The following is a 24,119-nucleotide window of genomic DNA, read 5'->3' as shown; positions in this document are numbered from 1 at the left end:
TACAGTCTTTGCCAAATCTAATAGCCCTTTCTTGCCTTGCAACTAGTGCAGACACAAAGCCAGAGAGCTTTTCATGGTCACCAGCTGTGAACAATTGAGACAGTGGATACTTTGCTGTAGGCATTTGTGCTATGTACCAGCTGCATTCGTTTCAAATATGCTTCAACCAAATGGCCATGTCTCAAGGTCGACAGGAAGTAGTCTGCAGTTAGTTCAAGAGAGACACCTTTCAGGCAGGGAGTGCCAGCACAATAAATCAACATTAATTGTCATCAGTCCAGGAGATTGGGCATAGCCAGTTAGCCACTCACTTCAGTCACGGCCAGATTCTCTCTACATTAAGGGACGAGTAGTGAAATGTCAGGGACCCCACCATGCATCTTGGAGAAATTTGGGGCTGATTTCTCCTTGACTGAGACAAAGAGTGGGAATAAGTGAGATGAAAATTGGTGCTGATGCAGGAAGGGAGGTGTTCTAAGTGAGTGAATAGAAGGCTGCAGAAGCCACATAGTGGTCTGAGGGGACTGGGAAGTGTCTGAGAGAAAATGTTGGATTTGACTCAAACAGCAATAGCACAAGAGTTTGGTAAGAGGTGGTAACCATAGTAGAGGCAAGTGAGGACTGCAGATGCTGGAGATCAGAGTTGAAAATGTGTTGCTGGAAAAGCGCAGCAGGTCAGCCAGCATCCAAGGAGCAGGAAGAAGGCCAGATTCTGAAGAAGGGCTCATGCCCAAAACGTCGATTTTCCTGCTCCTTGGATGCTGCCTGACCTGCTGCGCTTTTCCAGCAACACATTTTCAGCTCTAACCATAGTAGAGACAGACTAAGTGTGAGGTAGGAGAAGGTGGCACTTAGCCTGGCAGAGATAAGATCATTGACCTTCATTGTTCATTCCTCTTGATGGTTGCCATCTCATTGACATAGATGGCAACCTCAGACCACGCTGGCAGCACCTAGTGACATCACCTCCTCTGCTGTTCCTAGGGGAAGGTGAGAGACCTCAGCTGCATCACCCCATCCATTGGGACTTCCAGTTCCCTGTCCACAAAGCGGGCCATCAATTTCTCTTTATGCCACAACTGGGACAAATATTATGGACAAGTATGCACGATAGCTCTGGACTAGTAATAGCTTAAACATATACCCTTCTGCGACTGGAAATAGTTTCACCTTACTTACTAAATCAATTCCTATGTAATTTTGAAAACCTTTGTCAAGTCACAGACTGACCCCAGTTCTAAGGAAAAAAAAACCTTAATTAGGATCTCCAAGTAACTGAAATCCCAGACCCTCAGCTCATCTTCTGCACCTCTCAAACATCTTGACATTGTTCATAAAGTGTGGTGCCCTGAACTGGACTCAATACTCCAGCTGGTGCCTTAGCCAATGTTTTATTAAATTTTAGCAAGCCTTTGACTTTCTGCTTTGTACCTCTGTATACTTAAAAGCAGGATTCTTTTTTTTTAATTGCAAAACTTCTCATGTCCTCTTATTCAAACGTACATATTATTATTAAGTTAATGTTGTTTAAATCAAAATAAGTTTCATTTAACAATAAGTTAAACAATTAATAGCAAATGTTCATTTTAAAAATATAGAAAAGCTGTACCTCTAAAATAGCAGATTAATCATTAATGAGTAACATATTAAAGATATTTGCAAACAATGCTTGTGTATCGAGCAAACAACAGGCTTATTGACATTAAGTACCCTCCCTGTCAAACCAAAGTCTGTCTGACAGCATTTCAACATATCACATTTTCAAACAGAAAACAAGAGAACAGTATATCACAAATTGTGGATTGATTTGAGCAGGGAACAGTGAATAAGTAGGTCCTGAAACAATTGGTAAGTTGTTCAACAAATCATTTTGCAGAATTTTAGTATTTAGCATCGAGAATTTTAGATGCATTTTAGTAAGACAGGAAACAATTAATGAACAGCTTTGTAATGAGTGTTGTTATTTGTATTGAGTGTAATGTTGTTAGGTCTTATGTCCTTAGTCAATTAGAAAAAGCAGGCATATTTAAGGTTTACGAAACTGAAGACAGAGCTCTTGAAGAGTACAAAGATAGCAGGAAAGAACTCAAACAAGGAAGTAGGAGTGTTAAAAGAGGCCATGAAATGTCTTTGGCAAACAGGATTAGGGAAAATTCCAAGCCATTCCAAGTATGTAAGGAGCAAGAGGGTAGCTATAGAAAGAGTAGATCCACTCAAGTACAAAGGATGGAATTTATGCCTGGGGTCAGAGAATGTGGGTGAGGTCCTTAAGGAATACTTTGCATCAGTGTTCACAAAGGAGAATGACATGGTGGGTGCTGATAATCTAGGGCATGTCGGCATAAAAAAGGAGGTGGTGAGCGGTATTTTGAAAAGCATTAAAATAGAAGAGTCCCCAGGACCTGATAGGATCTGTCCCAGAATGTTGAGGGAGGCAAATGAGGTAAATTCTGGGGCCTTGTGCGAAGTCCTTGTACACTATTTAGTCACAAGAGAGGTGACAGAGGAATGTAGAATGGCCATCGTTTTTACTTTGTTTAAGAAAGGCAACAGGGATAATGTGGGAAATTACAGGGTAGTGGGCCTTACGTCAGTGGTAGGAGAGGATTCTTAGGGAAAGGATTAACATTCAAGGAAATATGGACTTAATAGAAATAGGCAGTACGGCTTTGTGAGGGAAAGGTCATGTCTCACAAACTTGATTAAGGTTTTTGAGGAGGTGACAAAGATGATTGTCAATAGATGGTAGATGTTGTCTATATGAATTCTATATTAATGATATAGAAGATGGTATTAATAGTAACATTAGCAAATTTGCTGATGATACAAAGCTGGGTGGCAGGGTGAAATGTGAGGAGGATGTTAGGAGATTACAGGGTGACCTGGACAGGTTAGGTGAGTGGACAGATGCATGGCAGATGCAGTTTAATTGGATAAATGTATGGTTATCCACTTTGGTGGCAAGAACAGGAAGGCAGATTACTACCTAATTGGAATCAAGTTAGGTAAATGGGCAGTACAAAGAGATCTGGGTGTTCTTGTACACCAGTCAATGAAGGTAAGCATGCAGGTACAGCAGGTAGTGAAGAAAGCTAATAGCATGCTGGCCTTCATAACAAGAGGGATTGAGTATAGAAGCAAAGAGGTTCTTCTGCAGCTGTACTGGGCCCTGGTGAGACCTCACCTGGAATATTGTGTGCAGTTCTGGTCTCCAAATTTGAGGAAAGACATTCTGGCTATTGAGGGAGTGCAGCGTAGGTTCACGAGGTCAATTCCTGGAATGGTGGCACTATCTTATGTTGAAAGATTGGAGTGACTGGGCTTGTATACCCTTGAGTTTAGAAGACTGAGAGGGGATCTGATTGAGACGTATCTGATTGAGAAGGATTGGATACTTGGGAGCCAGGAAACATGTTTCCGCTGATGGGTGAGTCCTGAACCAGAGGACACAGCTTAAAAATAAGGGGTAGGCCATTTAGGACAGAGATGAGGAGAAACTTCTTCACCCAGAGAGTGGTGGGTGTGTGGAATGCTCTGCCCAGTGTGTGGTAAGTGCCAGAAGAGGGAGTGGAGGTCGATACAATAGCAATGTTTAAGAGGCACCTTGATAGATATATGAAGAGGTAAGGAATAGAGGGAAAAGGACAGTATAGAGGCAAAAGGCTTTTCGGGGGTGGGGGGGAGCAGTTAAGAAGGCATCACGTGTCGGCATAACCTTGGTAGGCCAAAGGGCCAATTCACATGCTGTACTATTCTTTGTTCTTTGTTCTATTGGATAGCTCCAGATTTGCACTAGTTATGAATGAGGCAACATTTTTTTCTAACGCTATGAAATTAACATTTTTTCACTAAACTCTGGGTTTAATTTAAAGAATGCAGAAAATTCCAGAGGAAATGTTCACATATAAAGTATTAGTTAATAGTCATTAACAGAAATAATATAAAGAAGCCCTAAAGATTAAGTCAGTCCTATCTCCATAGAATGGAGAATGGAGTGATTCTGTTGTCCTGTGCTTCAAGTTGTTACTTTAATTGAATTCATCAATGTGAAAGAATTGCTGATTTGCAAATTTGATAAACATGTTTAGTTTCCATTGGGATTTGAAGTTAAATTTTTGAACTCAAGAGCCACTTCATCAACTTCATAGTTTTGTGACCTATATTTTCCTTTCATAGCTCATGATGAATTCTTTTGGTGATAGAATTGTTTTTGTCTAGAGTTTTGTACTTGCAGGAAGCACTGTTGGAAGAATCATGCCCATCACAATCTAGACTCCTTAGATCATGGAGTGCAGAATCCCACATAGTGGGCAAATTTTTTTGGAAAGTTTTTTGTGTATGTTTAGGTATTAAAAGTTTTGCCCACAGAGTTGCGAAAATCGTGAGCTCATAAGAGATCTATGAAGTAGTCAAAACATCGTTAAATAACAGATGACAGACAGATATTTAAGGAATTGGGAAATAACAGAAAAATATGGGTAAATTAGAATAGGTGAATTTAACGACAATAAAAGCAAAATATTGCAGGTCCTGGAAATCCAAACTAAAACCAGAGAATGCTGGAGAAACCGAGCAAGTAAACTAGAATCTGTGCAGAGAGCATTAATGTTTTGAGTACAGTATGATTCTTCTTCAGATCAATTTAGGTTCAAAAGAAAGAGAAACATAGAAACATAGACCGTTACAGCGCAGTACAGGCCCTTCGGCCCTCGATGTTGTGCCGACCTGTGAAAATAACCTGATGCCCATCTAACCTACACCATTCCATTATTATCCATATGTATGTCCAATGCCCATTTAAATGCCCTTTTTTTTGATTAGATTCCCTACAGTTTGGAAACAGGCCCTTCAGCCCAACCAGTCCACACCGACCCTCCGAAGAGTAACCCACCCAGACCCATTCCCCTTTAACTAATGTATCTAACATTATGGGCAATTTAACATGGCCAATTCACCTGACCTGCACATCACATTAGCGAGTCTACTACTGTTGCAAACAGGCTGTTCCAAGCCCCTACTACTCTCTGAGTGAAGAAACTACCCCTAATATTGGTCCTAAATCTATGTTCCCTCCTGTTAGCCTTCACCATCCGAGGAAAAAGGCTTTCACTGCCTACCCTATCTAACCCTCTGATTATCTTATATGTCTCGATTAAGTCACTTCTCAACCTTCTTCTCTCCAACGAAAACAACCTCCATTCCCTCAGCATTTCCTTGTAAGACCTTCTTTCCATACCAGACAATATCCTAGTAAATCTCCTCTGAACCCTTTCCAAAGCTTCCACATCCTTCCTACAATGTAGATACCAGAACTATATGCAATACTCCAGGTGCAGCCTTACCAGTGCCTTGTACAGCTGAAGCATGACCTCATGGGTCTGAAACTCAATCCCCCTACCAATAAACACCAACACACCATATGCCTTCTTAACAGCCCTATCAACCTGGGTGGCAACTTTCAGGGATTTATGCACCTGGATACCGAGATCTCATTGTTCATCTACATTGCCAAGAATTTTACCACTAGCTAGTACTCTGCATTCCTGTTACTTCTTCTGAAGTGAATTACCTCACACTTCTCCGCATTAAACTCCATTTGCCACTTCTCAGCCCAACTCTGCATCTCATCTAAGTCCCTCTGTAACTCACAACATTCTTCAGCACTATCCACAACCCTGCCTACCTTAGTGTCATTCGCAAATTTACTAATCTGTCATTCCATGCCCACAACAAAATCATTTATAAAACTGATAAACAGCAGGGGCCCCAAAGCAGATCCTTGCGGCACACCCCTGGTAACTGGATAAACATTTCCGATCAATCACCACCCTCTGTCTTCTTTCAGCTAGCCAATTTCTGATCCAAACCGCTAAACCACGTTCAATCCAGAAACTCTGTGCATTATGCAATAACCTACCATGTGGAACCTTATCAAATGCCTTACTGAAGTCCATATACACCACATCAACTGCTTTACCTTCATCCACCTGTTTTGGCGCCTTCTCGAAGAATTCATTAAGGTTAGTGAGGCACAACCTACCCTTCACAAAACCGTGTTGACTATCCCTAATCAAATTATTCCTTTACAGATGATTATAAATCCTATCTCTTATAACCTTTTCTACCACCTTACCAACAACTGAAGTAAGGTTCACTGACCTATAATTATCAGGGTTGTACCGTCTCCCCTTCTTAAACAAGGGAACAACATTTGCTATCCTCCAGTCTTCTGGCACTACTCCTATCGACAATGATAACATAAAGATCGAAGACAAAGGCTCTGCAATCTCCTTCCTGGCTTCCTAGAGAATCCAAGGATAAATCCCATCCAGCCCGGGGGTCTGATCTATTTTCAGATCTTCTAAAGTTGCTAAAACCTCCTCTTTGTCAACCTCAATCCCATCTAATCTTGTAGCCTGTAACTCCGTATTCTCACTAACATTGCCCTTTTACAATGTAAATACTGACGAGAAGAGAAGAAAAATTAAACATAAAGGAAAGAGGAGGCAGCAATGTCAAATAAGAAAAAAATGTTAATTTAATTCAACAATTCTTAACATCTCAAAATAATTCAGAACTAAAAAGGAACACAACTCCATATTTATAATGATTCACTTTCTGGCTGAAAAAAGTTAATTGCCAGTCATTAACAAATGCTTCAATATTTCAGGGGACTTGTGATGTTATTAAAATTAACTATTTGTGGTATGCTAAAATGGATAATTAGAATGCAAGTGCAGCAACTTCAGGAAAATCACAGGGATATAAAGTTGGAGGTGCTGTTTATGCAAAGCCAGGGCAAGCGTCACAAATTGCTCAACAACTTTAGTCGATTTGCAATTCGTAAAGAATTAACTGTTTGTTTAAAGCTTTAATAATGGTGTGTGTAGCTCATGCATTATTACTTTTTCAGCAAATTCTGACCCACTATTTTTGCAAAGAAAAGCTTTGTCCCTGAACTTTTTTTTATCTCTACTCTCTCTACCTCTAATTAGTAGCTAAGGATAAGAATGCTGTTGAAGAAAATGGAATGTTGTGGAGTTGTAAAAACTACAGTAGCCAGTATCGTATTTGACTAATTTTTTTCTGCTGTTCTATTGTGTACAGCCTCTATCATTTGCTTCTTCAACTGTTGCTTTATCTTATTTTTAAAAAGGTCAACATTTCTTAAGACTAGTAATAGTACTTCAATAGTCTGTCATTGTTATGGTGTAGATACCATTGTAAATTATGGTGTGAATGACTTACGACATTACATGGTCAGTGTCATTTTTATGTTGCTCCATGGAAAACGTCAATAAAAATATTGAACAGCTAATTATCATGAATCGGCCTCCATTAAACTGGTGGGAGGGGATTGACAGTTTCTCTGAAATGACTTTTTAAGCATGTAATTTAGGTTATCCATAATATATTCATGGATCACAGAACCTTATTAAAAATCAAGTAATATTTCAGACAAAAAGACATTACATGCAACGTTCTCTGCTTATTTTGCGCAGTAAATTGTGTTGTAAATTTGTTACTGAAGAACAAAGTCGCTCATGAGTAGAGTTTATGGTGTTTGTCATTAATATTATCATCACAGCAATTTCCCAGCTATTTGTCCATTGCTAGTGAAGCAAGATAACAAGATCAGATGGACTTACAAGAGAGTGCCAAAAGACAGTTGTTGAAAAGTTGGCCTCTAACAGTTGCATGGAGGAAATATATACAACAAGCAATCTAATGTTGGGGGTGCAGGGCAGCAACACAAGAGATCGACATGTTCAAAAAGAATGTCCTATTGAAGTAAAAACAGTGTCAGGATAGCAGTACAACTTGAAGAGCGGTACATGACTGAAGCTGAGAATGATTGTGACATAGAAAAGAATGATTTAAATGTATAATGATAGTTGAAAAAATTGATAATGGACTTTTAAACAATTCCAAAATGGATGCTGCCAACATCTCTGGGAAAGACTGATAATGTTCACGATCTTAAGAATGTGCGATTACCTAGTGTGTGATTCCAAATTAGTCCTGAATCCTTGCAGAGCTCTCTAAGTAGAGATTTTTTTCAATCACAAAATGGCTGCTGACAATTGAATTCTGTAGTGGACAGATATTCCAATTTCTCAATCTTCTAATAATGCTTTACAGTAAATGTTGAAAGTTCCTGCATCACTAGTAGATGGTTATATTCACCTAATATATGTTAGATAACAGTGGGCATGCTGTCCATAATTTTCCATCCACTGAAATCATACCAGTAAGTACTGCCTGCAGCCAAACTGATGTGAAAGAGTTTTGTAAAATGTACACCTACCCATAATATTGCACTCTAAGCTTGGAGATCTAATGAGTAACTCAACACCCATACACCCCTAGAATCTTATTTTTTTGACCAATGTCTTGGTCATCTGACTTTATCTCCCCCTTATTTGACTCATGTCATACTTGTTCACAACACTGTGAAATGCTTGGTAGGTTTTGCTATATTAGTGCTCTATATAAATGCATGATTTGGAGATGCCGGTGTTGGACTGGGGTGTACAAAGTTAAAAATCACACAACCTGATGAAGGAGCATCACTCCGAAAGCTAGCGTGCTTCCAATTAAACCTGTTGGACTATAACCTGGTGTTGTGTGATTTTTAACTTTATATAAATGCAGTTATTCTACTTGTTGGTGAATTCTTCTCAATAGGAGAGTTGAAATTTCATTTTCAGAAATCTGGGAAGAGATAACTTCCCAATATTTCAACATGGTAAATTACAGCATGGGGAATGTAGGGAGTGGGGTTTGCCTCAGAAAAAGTAATTTATAAAGGAGGTGGAAAAAGAAATAAACTATGAAATATTCAACTGTTCTTCTATTGAAAACAGGAGTCTTGAAAACAAGAGAATTGATAGAAGCCATGCTCCGTCCTGTAATTTTGCTGTTAGTCGTTACCCTTGTCACTGGAACAGACTTTTCTGCAACGAAGAAGAAACAACATGTCAACCATGAAGAAGACCTTCAAAATCATGGGCAAGAATCTGATTTGGCAATGATTTCTTCTGCAAACACTGATTTTGCTTTTCAGCTCTACAAAGAAATTGCTAACCAGACTACTTCCAATATTTTCTTCTCCCCTTTGAGTATTTCCACTGCTTTAGCCTTATTGTCTCTGGGTACCAGATCTGTGACACGTGAGCAGCTTTTCAAGGGACTTCACCTCGATAGTATGACAGAGGAAAAAATAGCTGAAATGAACAGGGACTACAAGCAACTCTTACAGTCCCTGATGGCAGAACAAAATGAGCTTCAGCTATTAATGGGAAACTCTCTTCATATTCAAAAAGGCTATGATGTGTTGCCAAGCTTTCTAAATGAGTCCAAGAAGTTTTACAATGCTGAGGTGTTTTCTCTAGATTTCAATCGGGATCCTGAAAATGCCAGGTTACAACTGAATGATTATGTGAAAAAGATGACAAAAGGGAAAATTAAAAACATGTTTGACACAATTGACCGTTCAACCAAACTAATGCTAATTAATTACATCTTTTTTAAAGGTAAATCAATTTTTATTGTTGATACATTTTTTAAAAGATACATAATTTTTATTGTTGAATGTTTTGTATGTAATGCATCAATTATTATAAAATCTATGATCGTAATGTGAAAATAGTTAAACACCTTTGTTGATATTTTGCACAATATAAAGATCTGTTTTAATCATTTGATAGAAATTCTTCTGCTTTAAAAATGTAACAGGTATCAATAATTTTATTTAAATATTTATTATGGAAACTTTAACTAACAACATCGACAATTTCGTTTACATTTAGTTCAGTGAAACTGGACTTTATCATCATGTAACATTGATATAAAGGCTGATCGGAAGAGCCCCTTTTCCAGTTTTATAATGAACTAAAGTGAAATTAACCTCATAGACACTTAGATTATTTATTGATGGGGACATTGACATTAAAGATGTGATCTAGCCATTATGCAGTTCAAATGAAATAAGCTAACGTAAAAAACAAGATGGTTGAAGAGCTCAGAATCACAAAAATCACAGATTTATTACAATACAGAATGAGGGCATTCCATCTGTTGTCCCTTCCAACAAGCACCATTATCTAGTGCCAATCTCCTGCATTTTTCCCATACCCATGCAGACTATCCATTCAATCCTACTTGCCTCCACAATAGTTCCAGGAAGTGCATTCCATACCTTAACTGCTCACTGTGTGAAAGCTTCTTACCACCTTGCTTTCTTTTGCACATCACTTGAAATCTATGCTTCTCTTTCTTGTTCTTTTCATGAGCAGGAATAGCTTCTCCCTACCTACGCCATCCAGCCCACTCATGATTTTGAAAGTCTCCATTAATCTCCTCTCAAACTTCTCTCCAAACAGAACAGTCCTGACTTCTTCAAACTAGCGTCACTTCTGGAGCCATTTGTGTAGATTGCTTCTGCATTCTCTCCAATGCATTCACATATTTCCTATAATGTAGCACCCACAACTGCATACAATACACCTGTAAAGGTATAACAAGTGTCTTATACAAATTCAACATCACCACTTTGTTCTTGTACTCTATGCCCCTATTAATAAAGCTGAGGACACTGTCTAATTTATTAACTGCTCTCTCTACTAGTCCAGGCAATGATCTCTGCACACATGCACTCAGGGTCCTCTGGTCCTACACTCCATTTAGAATTGCATCCTCTATTTTATACTGTTTTCAAAGTTCCTCCTATCAAAGTGCATCACACACATTAGGCCTCAAGAGAAGAAGGTCATTCAACCCACTGAGTCTGCCTTAGCATTCAACAAGATCATGGTTGTTCTGATAATACTCAACTCCACTTTCCTGCCTTTTTTCATCACTTTTGATTCCTTTACAGATTAAAAATCTGTCTATTCTGTATGAATATATTTAATGACTCAACCTCAAAAATCCTATTTTTGTCTCATCCACAAGTTATAGTACATTCAGTTTCCGCATCCAAGAATTTAATACATAATGTAAATAACTGTGGTCCCACACTGATCCCTGTGGCACTCCACGAATCTGAGATTGCCACCCTGAAAATTCCCTTCTTATTCCAACTTTGTGTTGTATTAATTAGCCAATCCTCTATCCATGTGAATATACTACTCCCATGTGATATCATGAAGTAGCCTAATGTTTGGCATCTTATCAACTACCTTCTGAAAATCCAAATTACGTCCATTGCTTCCCCTTTATCCATCTTGCTTGTTACTTTCTCAAAGAATGTAGTAAATTTGTAAGTCATGACTTCCCCTTCATGAAGCTAAGCTGACTCTGCTTAATCTTATTGTACATATCTAAATGCTCTGTTAATGTATCCTTATACCAGACTCCGACACTTCCCCATAACAGCTATTAAGCTACTTACCTGTAGAGTTCCTAACTTCTGTCTCCTCTATTTCTGAATAAAAGTGTTACATTGGCAGCTTTCTAATCCTCTGGGATGTTTCCAGAATCAAATAATTCCAAGAGGTTTACTACCAGTGCAACCATTACCTCTGTAACTACTTTCTTCAATATCCTTGGCAGCATCCCATCAGGACTTATTAGTCTTTATGCCCGTTAGTTTCCTCAAACACTTTTTCCTCTAGTAATTATCAATGTACTTATTGCCTCTTCTTTTGCTCCTTGAATATTTAATAATTTTGGGATGCTATAGTATCTTCTAATGTCAAGGCTGATGTATTTTCTGCCATTTTCTGCTTCCTCATTAATGCTTCCCAAGCCTTATTCTCTAAAGCGACCTATGTTTGCCTTGACTTCTCTCTTCCTTTTTATATAGGTAAAGTAGCTTTTACTATGCATTTTGATATTCCTTTCAAGTTTATCCTCAAAGTTTATTTTCGTCTTCTCTTTGTTTTTGGTTAGCTTCTGTTGGTTTTTACAATTTTCCCAAACCTCCAGCTTACCACTAATCTTTGCCACATTATATGTGTTTTTTCTTTCAATTTGATGCTATCTTTAACTTCCTCAGTTAAGCATGGTTAGTATATCCCTTTCCTAGAACCATTCTTCTTCACTGGAATAATGTCTTCATTGTGAGCTATGAACTATTTTCTTGCAAGTCTGCCATTGTTCCTGAATTGTCTTTGCTGCTAGACCCCTTCCCCAGTTTGCTCCAGCTAGCTCTAACATTGTAATTACCCTTATTGTGGGCGGCACGGTGGCACAGTGGTTAGCACTACTGCCTCACAGCGCCAGAGACCCAGGTTCAATTCCCGCCTCAGTCGACCTGACTGTGTGGAGTTTGCACATTCTCCCCGTGTCTGCATGGGTGTGCTCCGGTTTCCTCCCACAATCCAAAGATGTGCAGGTCAGGTGAATTGGCCATGCTAAATTGCCCGTAGTGTTAGGTAAGGGGCAAATGTAGGGGTATGGGTGGGTTGCGGGTCAATGTGGACTTGTTGGGCCGAAGGGCCTGTTTCCACACTGTAATGTAATCTAATCTATTTAAACCAGATCTTGTTGTTTCTGACTCAAGTTCTTCCCTGTCAAACTGATTGATAAATTTGACCATGTTATAGTCATTGTTTCCAAAGGGATATTTTATTCTAGTAGAAAGTGAGGACTGCAGATGCTGGAGATCAGAGTCAAGAGTATATTTTACTCTGACATCATGTATTAAAACTGCCTCATTACACACCACTAGATTCAAGATAGTCAAATCCCTGACTGAATCTACAATATTGAGGAAACTGTCTCAAATACACACCTTGAATTCTTCCGCATGGCTCCCTTAGCCAATCTGACTATCCCAATTCCAAGAAAATTAAAAAGTCACCTATAATTAATTTACTGTCTTTGGCATATGTCTTGATTATCTCTTGATTTATTCTCTGTCCCAGCACATAGTTATTGTTAAGGGGTCTATGGACCTCTCCTACCGGTGTCTTCATTCCCTTTCTCTTACCTCCGCTAATATTGACTCTATATGGGTTTGATTCAAGGTAATTTCTTGCTGTCATATTTATCCCAACCCATACTAACAATGTTACTCTGCCACTCTTTCCTTCCTGTGTGACATTTGAAAAGTCTCTTACCCCCGAATATTTAGTTCCCAGCTTTGATTTCCTTGTAACCAAATCACAGTAGTGGCTAGTAGATCACATGTATTAAATTGAATTTGTGCAGTTATTTCATGTATATTGTTTTGAATACCACACACATTTTTACTATTATGTCCCCCTTTCACCATACTTACTACTTTTTCTCTATGTTTATATACTCAGTCCCTTCCTGGGAACTATTATGCAAATTGCTACCCTGTAGTCTGCCACAATCTCTTGCTATGTAAGTCTACTTTTCACCTCTCCCCCAACACTCCCCCCTCTAATTAGTTTAAAGTCCTCTCCATAGCTCTTGTTATCTGATTCGCCAAAGCACTGGTCCCAGCACAGGCCAAGTGAAGCCCATTCCACCAGAACAGCACCATGAGTGGAAGGCTATTCTACCCACACCAATCTTTGAGCCATGCACTGAAGTCCTTGATTTTATCCACAATGTAAGAGAAAGTGAGGATTGCAGATGTTGGACATCAGACTCAAAAACTGTGGCACTGGAAAAGCACAGCAGGTCAGGCAGCATCTGAGGAGCAGCAGAGTCGATGTTTCAGGCATTAACCCTACATCAGGAATGTGGCGGGGGTTGGGGGTGCCCAAGGGGCTGAGAGATAAATAGGAGGGGATGGGGAAGGTAGGAAGGTGAGAGATGGATGCAGGTGGGGGGTGATGGTGATAGGTCAGAGCAGAAGGTGGAGCAGATAGATGGGAAAGAAGATGGACAGGCAGGAGCAGTCCAAGAGGGCAGTGCCGAGTTGGAGGGCTGGATCTGGGATAAGGTGGGGGGTGGGGGGGGGGGGGGGGGGGGAGATGAGGAAACTGGTGAAATTGATGTTGATGCTGTGTGGTTGGAGGGTCCCAAGTTAGAAGATGAGGCGTTCTTCCTCCAAACATTGAGTGGCTAGGATTTTGTAGTGAAGGAGGGTCGGGAGAGAGAACAGATGTTCTCAGAGAATATCTCTGGGACACACGCTCTAAACAACCCCACCACCCTGTGGTCAACCACTTCAACTCCCCCTCCCACTCCACCAAGGACATGCAAGCCCTGGGCTCCTCCACCTCCAAATCCAAGCCACCCAATGCCTGGTGGAAGAACACCTCATCTTCCACCTTGGGACCCTCCAACCACACAGCATCAACATTGATTTCACCAGTTTCCTCATCTCCCCTCCCCCATCTTATCCCAGATCCAACCCTCCAACTCGGCATCACCCTTGAACTGTCCTATCTATCCCTCTTTCTTCCCACCTATCCACTCCACCCCCCACTCTAACCTATCACCATCACCCCCACCTGCATCCACCTATCACTTCCCTAGATACCAGCCACCCAAGCCCCACACCCCACTTATTTATCTGTCGGCCCCCTTGCACACATCCCACACCCCCTCCTAAACATTCCTGATGAAGGGTTTATGCCCGATTTGTCGACTCTCCTGCTCCTTGGATGCTGCCTGATCAGCTGTGCTTTTCCAGCAGCATACTTTTTGACTTTATCCACAATATGTCAATTTGCTCGTGGCTCAGGTTGTATTCCAAAGATTATTACTTTGGAGATTTTGGCTTTTAACATTAAGCTCTTAACTGTCTTTTAGCAAAAGCTACTTTGCTCATAATCTACATAAATATATAAAGCTACAAATCTTTGGTGAGCTTTGCACCACAAGAGCAATTTTTGATCCGCATCTTCTGAAAGTCTATTCATAAAACCTAATTTAAAACAAAGATTGAACGGTAACTTTTACACAGGAAATTCGACTTTGGAACTCCTGCTTAATATTAGTTGCAGTAGAGTCCATAAACACTTATAAAAAGTAGTGAAATCAATGCTTGGAAAATAGAAATATTGAAAGGCATGGGAAACAAGCAGGAATGTGGGATTAGAATAATAGCTCACATTGTGAAAAGAATACTTCAAAGGAAACATACTGGTAAAACACTAATGGATCAAATAATGTTCTTTTATACTGTAATGGTTTTACATATAATAGATAGTGTCATTCTGCTGTTCACCCTCAAGGTCAGATCTTACCTTTTCTGTTCAGCATGGTACACCATTTTGGGAAAATATTGCAGCATAACAACTAACATAACTTTTACACAGGAAATTCGACTTTGGAACTCCTGCTTAATATTAGTTGCAGTAGAGTCCATAAACACTTATAAAAAGTAGTGAAATCAATGCTTGGAAAATAGAAATATTGAAAGGCATGGGAAACAAGCAGGAATGTGGGATTAGAATAATAGCTCACATTGTGAAAAGAATACTTCAAAGGAAACATACTGGTAAAACACTAATGGATCAAATAATGTTCTTTTATACTGTAATGGTTTTACATATAATAGATAGTGTCATTCTGCTGTTCACCCTCAAGGTCAGATCTTACCTTTTCTGTTCAGCATGGTACACCATTTTGGGAAAATATTGCAGCATAACAACTAACATAAGGGACTAGACATCTCGGCTCATGAAATAATTGACATTACAATCAGATTGTCTGTTATTTTTTCTGAGATCTGTTGCTCTGTTTCTTTCCGGAGAAGAATCGTATCTTCTCTAAAAATCCCAAAATTATAGAATAACACAGCATTGAGTGAATTTGTACAGTCAACTAAGACAGCAGTAGGTTTTTCAAAGAACAATCCAGTTAACCCCACTTTTCCTCCAATGCCCTATTTTTTGCTTTCAAATTATATCCAAACTTCCTTGAAAAGCTACCCGTGAATCTATTCCACCACCCTATCATGCACTGAATTCCTAACCTTAACTAGTTGCTACATAAAATAATTTATTTTCCTAATGTCATCTGATTCTTTTTTACCAATTGCCTTGAATTCATGCCCTTCATCCATTGGAAACAGTTTCCCTTTATTTACTCTAGTTATTTCATGACTTGAAATACTTTTATCAAATCTTCTATGTGCCTTCTCCGTTCTCAGACCCAGCTCCTATAGTCTATCCACACAACTGTGAGCCCTCAGTCTTAGAATCATTCTGTTTCCTATAGCTTATGTTCCTCTCTTCTTTTCCCCAGATTAGCGAATCTGACTCTATGCTAACATATTTGCTTTGCCATGGCCTGCTACATTCAATGTACTGTAATCTTGTCAAATAAAGGGCGGCACGGTGGCACAGTGGTTAGCACTGCTGCCTCACAGCGCCAGAGACCTGGGTTCAATTCCCGCCTCAGGCAACTGACTGTGTGGAGTTTGCACATTCTCCCCGTGTCTGCGTGGGTTTCCCCCGGGTGCTCCGGTTTCCTCCCACAGTCCAAAGATGTGCAGGTCAGGTGAATTGGCCATGCTAAATTGCCCGTAGTGTTAGGTAAGGGGTAGAGGTAGATGCAGGGGTAGGGGTGGGTTGCGCTTCGGCAGGGCGGTGTGGACTTGTTGGGCCGAAGGGCCTGTTTCTACACTGTAAGTAATCTAAAGGCAGTGGTTTAGTGGTATTAACACTGAACTCTTAATCCAGAGATGCAGATAAGGTTCTGGGGACCTGGGTTTGAATCCCGCCACTGCAGATGATGGAATTTGACTTCATTTTAAAAAATCTGGAATTAAGAATCTATTGGTGACCATGTGGATTGTGGATTGTCGGGGAAAACCCATCTGGTTCACTAATGTCCTTTAAGGACGGAAACTGCCAACCTTACCTGGTTTGGCCTACATATGATTCCAGATCCACAGCATTGTGGTTGACTCTTAACTGCCCTCAGAGCAATTAGGAATGGACAATAAATGTTGCCTAACCAGCAACACTCTCATCCCTGAATGAATAAAGGAAAATAAAAATAAATCTCTTGAAGAATATAAAGGGTGTAGGGGCATTCTTAAGAGGGAAATCAGGAGTGCAAAGCAACAATATGAGATATCCTTGACAGATAAGGTTAAGGATAATCCAAAGAGATTCTACAAGTATATTTAGGGCAAAAGAGCAACTAGAGAGAGAATAGGGCCCCTTAAAGATCAACAAGATTATCTTTGTGTTGAACCTCATGAAATGAGAAAAATTTTAAATGAATATTTTGCATCAGTTTTTACTGAGGAGGACAAAGTGGAGGCCAGAGAACTCAGGGAAATAAATATTCCTGTTTTGAAAACAGCTCACATCAAAGAAGTAGAAGTGTTAGAGGTCTCAGAAAATGTAAGTGTTGGCAAATCTCCATGACCTGATCAAGAGTATCCCAGAATGTTGTGAAAAGTGAGGAAGGAAATTGCAGGGCCCTAACAGGAATATTTGTATCATTTATAATCACAAGTGAGGTGCTAGAGAATTGGAGGGTGGCTAACGTTGTGCCTTTATTTAAGAAAAGCTGTTAGGAGAAGCCTGGGAACTATAGACCTGTGTCTGACATCAGAGATGATTCTGAAAAATAAGATGTACATTTATTTAGTGAGGCAAGGAATGATTAAGGTTAGTCAGCTTGGTTTTGTGTGAGGGAAATCATGTCTCACAAACTTGATTGAGTTTTTTGAGGAAGTAAGCAAAAAAAATAATGAGGGCAGATATTGTTTACTTGGACTTTAGTAAAGCCTTTGATGAGGTTCCGCATGGTAGACTGATTAATAAAGTTAAATCACATGGGATTCAGGGTGAGCTTGCCTATTGGATACAACATTGGTTTTACAGTAGACAGTGGTGGTGGAGGGTTGTTTCTCAGACTGGAGGCCTTTGACCAGTGATGTTTCACAGGAATTGGTACTGGGTCCACTTTTGCTTGTCATTTATATAAATGCTTTGAATGAGAATGTAGGAGGCATGGTTAATAAGTTTGTGGATGAATCAAAATTGGTGGTATAGTGCATAGAGAAGAAGGTTATCTAGGATTACAAAGAGACCTTGTTCAATTAGGTCAATGGGCTTAGGAGTGGCAGATGGAGTTTAATTTGGATAATTGTGAGGTATTGCATTTTGGTAATACAAACAAGAGTAGCATTTATACAATTAATGCTAGGACTTTGGGTAGATATAGAACAGGGAGACCTAGGGGCTCAGATACATAATTTTGCATCATAGGTAGACAGAGTCATTAAGAATGCATTTAACATGCATGTCTTCATTGCTCAGACCTTTGAGTATAGGAAGGGGCATATTTTTTCAGGTGAGAGGAGAAAGTTTTAGAAGGACATGAGGGACAACTTTTTTTACACTGTGAGTGGTTAGCGTGTGGAATGAACTACGAGAGGAAGTGGTAAATGCTGGTCCATTTACAATTTTTAAAATACATTTGGATAAGTACGTGAATAGGAAAGATCTGAAGGGATATGGGCCAAATGCAGACAGGTGGGTTTAGTTTAGTTTGGGGACATGGTCGGTGTGGACTAGTTGAAACAACGGTCTGTTTCCGTGCTGTATGACTCTAGGACTTATTGAGAAATGCCCCCTGTGAAGTCGAAATGACAGGCAGAAGATCACCCATAACCTATCTTAATGAAATTTCCTGGCTTCTTTTCCAGGGAACAGAATCCTGATGGAGCCCCATTCTGCTCCATTATCCACCACTCACAGTTTCAGTGTGAATGGGCCAGTGCAGAATTTCACGCTCCAAGTTCTATTAGTATCATAGCTGAATTCTGAGTTCCTTTAATAGAAGAAAGCTGAAACAGTGCTGGTGCAAATGAGTGTGCATTTGCTGACAATTTATAGAGATAAACTTTAGCAAGACTTTATTAGAATATTCTTCCCTGATGTTCCAGCTACATGGGATTTGGCATCATCTGATGTCATTGACAATAACTCTGGCTATTAGCATAATATAGTGCACAAACGTGTCCTAACACTGTAACAATATTCTCACACATACTTTCCAATTACAACTATTTTTCTGAATTAATCTGTAAGAATTAACTATGGCTGACTTCCTTTGTTGAATGTACTCTGTCAAACTCTGACAAATTTATGTTTAACAGGAAAATGGAAGAATCCATTTGATCCGGCGCAGACTCGAGAAACATTATTTAAAGTGAACAAAACTACAGACGTAACTGTGCAAATGATGCGCCAAACCAATCGGTTCAGTATGATATCTGACTACAATCTTTTCAGTAATGTAATAAAACTTCCTTACCTTGGAAATGCATCAATGATCGCCATCTTGCCTGCAGACGGGAAATTAGAACATGTGGAGCAAAATCTTTCCCATGAAAAGTTTGATGAATGGGTCCAACAACTTGCTCACCACAAGTAATTAAAATTTCACATCAATCAATTTAAATATGTGAAGTAGTTTTAATATTTCTACCAGTACCAATCCTTTTACATTAAAAAAATTTTGTTTGCTTTCTCCCATCGTTTCAATCATTTGTTGAGCAGGCAACAATGTATCCTGCAATTTCCAAAAGTGTCGCTGTCATTGTCATATGGGTTGAAAGATATCCTAGCGAAAATGGGTGTGAGAGATTTGTTTACATCTGCAGCCAACCTGTCTGGGATAAGTGAAAGTGAAAATCTAAAAGTTTCACAGGTAAGTTCATTCTGATGAAAACATTTTCTGTTATTCTGGCAGGTGCCCATTTGCAATAGATGTATGTGTAAATTAATTAATATGGAATTAAGAATATGCCTATCAATTTCAGCTGTTGTTATCTAAATGAAATCAAACTACTAAATGTATTTGACAATTTGGAAGGTCAGGTAGACAGGAAAAGGTGATAAGGTTGCTCTTATAATTAAGGATGACATTAGTACAATAATGAGAGATGACATTAGTTCAAAGGATCAAGATGTAGAATTAATTTAGTAGAGATAGGAAATAGTAGAGGAAAGAAATTACTAGTGGAAGAAGTTTATTCCCTTCCCCCACTCCACCTTACAGAAGCTGCTCTATGCAACAGAGTATGGGAAGAAACAATGTAAGAAAGGTACCAAAATAATCATGGATGATTTAAATCAACATGTAGATTGCACAAATCAGATTGGAAAAGGATATCTTGGAAAAGCAAAATGAGTTCATATTTAGGCCAGTTTCTTAAAGCAACATGTTATTCTAGATCTGGTAATGTGTAATGTGATAGGAATATTTAATGACCTTTAGGTAACAGTGATCAAAACATGTGAATGTTGCATTCAGGTTGAGGATAAACAATGCGGGTCTAAGACCAACGTTTAAACTTAAATAAAGGAAACAACAAGACTATGAAGATTGAGCTGGCTAAAATGAACTGAAAATTAGAAACTTAGAAACAGAGAAAATAGGTGCAGGAGTAGACCATTCAGCCCCTTGAGCCTGCACCACCATTCAATATGATCATAGCTGATCATGCAATTTCAGTATTCTACTCCCACTTTCTCTCTATACCGCTTGATCCATTTAGCCATAAGGGTCATGTCCAACTTCCTCTTAAATATATCTAATGAAATGGTCCCAACAGCTTTCTGTGATAGAATTCCACAGTTTCATACTCTCTGAGTGGAAACATTTTTCCTCACCCAGAATCAAACCCGGGTCCCTGGCTATGAAGCAGAAGTGCTAACCACTGAGCCACTGTGCCACAACATTTAAATATCTTATTTAAATATTGCCTCAGCCTCCAGCATTGCAAAGTTAAAACTCTCTATTCCTAAAAACATCATCTTAAACCTCACTTATGTTCTGCCTTATGTGTTCGAGCTGGGAATCTTTCATGACCATAAGACATAAGAGTAGTGGAACCATTCAGATATATTTCAATAAGATTTCCTTTCATTCTTCTAAACCTGACTAAGTGCAAATCTTACCTATTCAACCACTCCTCATAAGGAGGTCCTTCCATAACTGGATGTAATGAACCTTAGCTGGACCGTCTCCAATGTCTGTTTTTTCTTTCCTTAAATAAGGGACCAGAACTGTTCACAGTATTTCAGATGTGGTCTGACTCATGCCAAATATAGTTTCAGCAAGATCTCCTGAAATATACAAGATTCTTAGCATACTTGGCAGGGCAGATGCAGAAAGGTTGTTTTCTGATTTGAAGAATCTAAGACTAGAGGACGTAATCACAGAATAACGTGTTGGCAATTTAAGGCAGAAATTAGGAGGCTTTTTTTCTCATAGTGGCTAGTGAATCGGGAATTCTTTATTTCATAGATCTGTAGAGGTTGCATTGTTAAGTATATCCAAGACTGAGACAAGCAGATTTTTAATCAATAATGGAATCAGAGGTTATAGGGAAAAGACAGGAAAGTGGATTTGAGGTTTACCAGATCGGCCATGATCTTGTTGAATGGTGCAGCAGAATCGATGAGCTGAACGGCCTACTTCTATTCCCATGAGTTATGGTGTGAAGATTTGAGATTGCAAGATGGGCTGAAAAGCTTTGTGGGTATACGAAGCTGATTACCAATGATTTTTTAAAACTTCTTTCAATGACAATTGTTGACAATACAATTGGAAATTGTAACCTGCTTATTTTTTTATTTCGGTTCATAAGGTTTCTCATAAGGCAGTGCTGGATATTGATGAGAAATCCACTGAGGCAGCTGGAGCTACTGGAGTAGAAATTATTCCAATGTCATTGCCACCCACACTGGCATTTAATCGACCATTCATTTTGATTATCTATGAGGAAAACACAAACAACATACTGTTTGTTGGAAGACTAAAAGATCCATCGAAGTAACCTCGCTCAGAAAACTCATTTGCACAGCAAAGAAATTTGGGCACACTTTAATTCTAGGGCTTGAAATGATAGACATGTGTAATCAATCCAGTATTATTATGCATCGGCAATTAATTTGATTCTTTTTCAGCATTAATACATGGCAGATCCATCAGCATTCACAAAGTGAATAAATGGGTTAATATCTTCATCACAGAAAACTGAAAGTTAAACAAGCATTTTACTATAGTTGGGATTTGGTGGTTTAATGATAATGTTACTGGACTAGTAACTCAGAGGCCCAGGTTAACACTGTGGCCACATGGGTTTAAATCTCACCACAGCACCTGGTGAAATTTAAATTCAATCATTACAATCTGAATGTGAAACTAGTCTCGTAGGCTTAACCAAGAACCTATCATTTATTTCTTTTAAGACACATCTGGTTCATTTATGCCTTTTCCTTACTCAATCTAGGCTATTTGTCAATTCAGCTCCCAGCAAATCATTCAATTCAAGGCCATTTGTGGATGGGAATAAATGCAATCCTTTCCAATCATGTGCACATCCCATGCAAGAATAAATAACGTAAAATAAGAGTGAACAATTGGTACTCCAATCACACATTTAACAGGCAAACTGCTTAAAAAAGATGCAGAAAACTCTGCAAATATGAAGATCTCAGGAACATTTGAAGGATCAATTAGATTGTTGAACCTGTTGGCACTGTGTACCATCTAGACATCAACATGTCTTTCTCTCTTGTCATATGCCATAATACAAACCACTGACTGCTTGAGGATAGGGTAAAGAGCTGTCAAAATCCTCCTTTCTGTGTTGAGTCAAATGACCTATCTGATGAGCAGTGGAAGACGATAAATCACTATTGAGTCTTAATGAGAAGAGATACTTATCTGACAACAAGATTTAATTTATTGCATGATAACAATAAGTACAAGTTGCTGCATCAGAAGCCAGATATGGCATGTCTATCTCCATTAGGTCCAGGGTACAGCACAAGGTCAATACACACAAAGAAAATCCTCCTAAATTTCTTTCTCAACACAGAAAGGACCAAACATGGAAAATGCAAGAATATTGGAGAATGGAAAGGAAATAATAAATAAACAATGAGATGTTGGTGGTGGTGATGGAGGGTGGTGTAGGGGAGAGGGGGAATGAAATGGTACCAGCAGAACATGCTGGAAATGTTCAGACATTTACTAGGATTAAAAGAACTAAAATAGACCAATGTAAATCATTGTAAATCAATGCAAATCCCTCCCCCCACCTTGTCTCAGTCAAATCCCTCGAACTCAGCACTGCCTTCCTAACCTGCAATCTTCTTCCTGACCTCTCTGCCCCCACCCCACTCCGGCCTATCACCCTCACCTTGACCTCCTTCCACCTATCACATTTCCAACGCCCCTCCCCCAAGTCCCTCCTCCTTACCTTTTATCATAGCCTGCTGGACACACTTTCCTCATTCCTGAAGAAGGGCTTCTGCCCGAAACGTCGATTCTCCTGCTCCTTGGATGCTGCCTGACCTGCTGCGCTTTTCCAGCAACACATTTTCAGCTCTGATCTCCAGCATCTGCAGTCCTCACTTTCTCCTCAATGTAAATCATTGAACTCTATCATGGCCAAATGTCTACACTCAAAAGAATAAGTCACCACTCTCTCCCCAAATGCCAAGGGACTCACAATTCTAACATGCTGTGCTGTAAAGTGATGAATAATAATGGTGTGATTTGTAATTTTAATGTTAATACTGTTGGAATCCAAAAAGTTCAGGAGAATGATCATACATTGTACCTTTTCAGTTTCTTATTCTTTCCCTTTACCCCTTTTCTGCAATATTGATCCGCAAAAATCAGGCAACTCAAACTAAATGGTTAATTATTGAGGCATAAAAATCTGTTAATTTTACTGTAAAACATATTGCAAACACATATTTCTTCAAGATCACCCACAACAAAATAATTTGATTTAATTGTGAAATTTTATGCTTTGGTACAATGGTCGATGCTCAGGAGGAAGACACATTATGATTTTTGACTGAATTCAGCAGTAATCTAATGGTTCAACATGTGTCAGCCACCAAAAATGTTTAATTTGTGTTCAATAAATGAAATGATCTTCATTCACACTGCCTTCCAACTACTTGGATAAATGACATACCATTTCTGTCATGTACTGTGTGTTCCAGCTGCACAAAATTATTAAAAATGAATAAATATGAAGAGATATAGCACCTATCAGAACCTTGGAATATTATTGAGCATTTTACAGATGATTAGTACATTTAAAATATGTAATTACTGTTGTAATGCGGGAAACATAACTGACAGTTTGATTCTGCACAACAAAGGCCTCACACGTTTTTCCAATCTTCTTGAGGTGACAGTAGTGGAAAGAAAGTTCTATTTTTCTGGGGTCTCCATCAAATTACTATCTA

General features: G+C 39.1%; 1 protein-coding gene across 1 annotated transcript; it reads left to right on the top strand.

The window, feature by feature from the left end:
• Window positions 1-1,715: 1,715 nt before the first annotated feature.
• LOC140476207 (alpha-1-antiproteinase-like) lies at window positions 1,716-23,915 on the top strand. The gene is made up of 5 exons (XM_072568439.1): window positions 1,716-1,848; window positions 8,868-9,536; window positions 18,995-19,268; window positions 19,398-19,548; window positions 21,494-23,915. The coding sequence occupies exons 2-5, from the start codon at window positions 8,900-8,902 to the stop codon at window positions 21,680-21,682; spliced, it is 1,251 nt and encodes a 416-aa protein (XP_072424540.1). The 5' UTR covers window positions 1,716-1,848; window positions 8,868-8,899; the 3' UTR covers window positions 21,683-23,915.
• The last annotated feature ends 204 nt before the right edge of the window (window positions 23,916-24,119 follow it).

Source organism: Chiloscyllium punctatum, chromosome 4 (assembly GCF_047496795.1).
Source record: "Chiloscyllium punctatum isolate Juve2018m chromosome 4, sChiPun1.3, whole genome shotgun sequence".
In the NCBI taxonomy this organism is placed as follows: Eukaryota; Metazoa; Chordata; class Chondrichthyes; order Orectolobiformes; family Hemiscylliidae; genus Chiloscyllium; species Chiloscyllium punctatum.
This window is presented reverse-complemented; position numbering and strand designations above follow the sequence as displayed.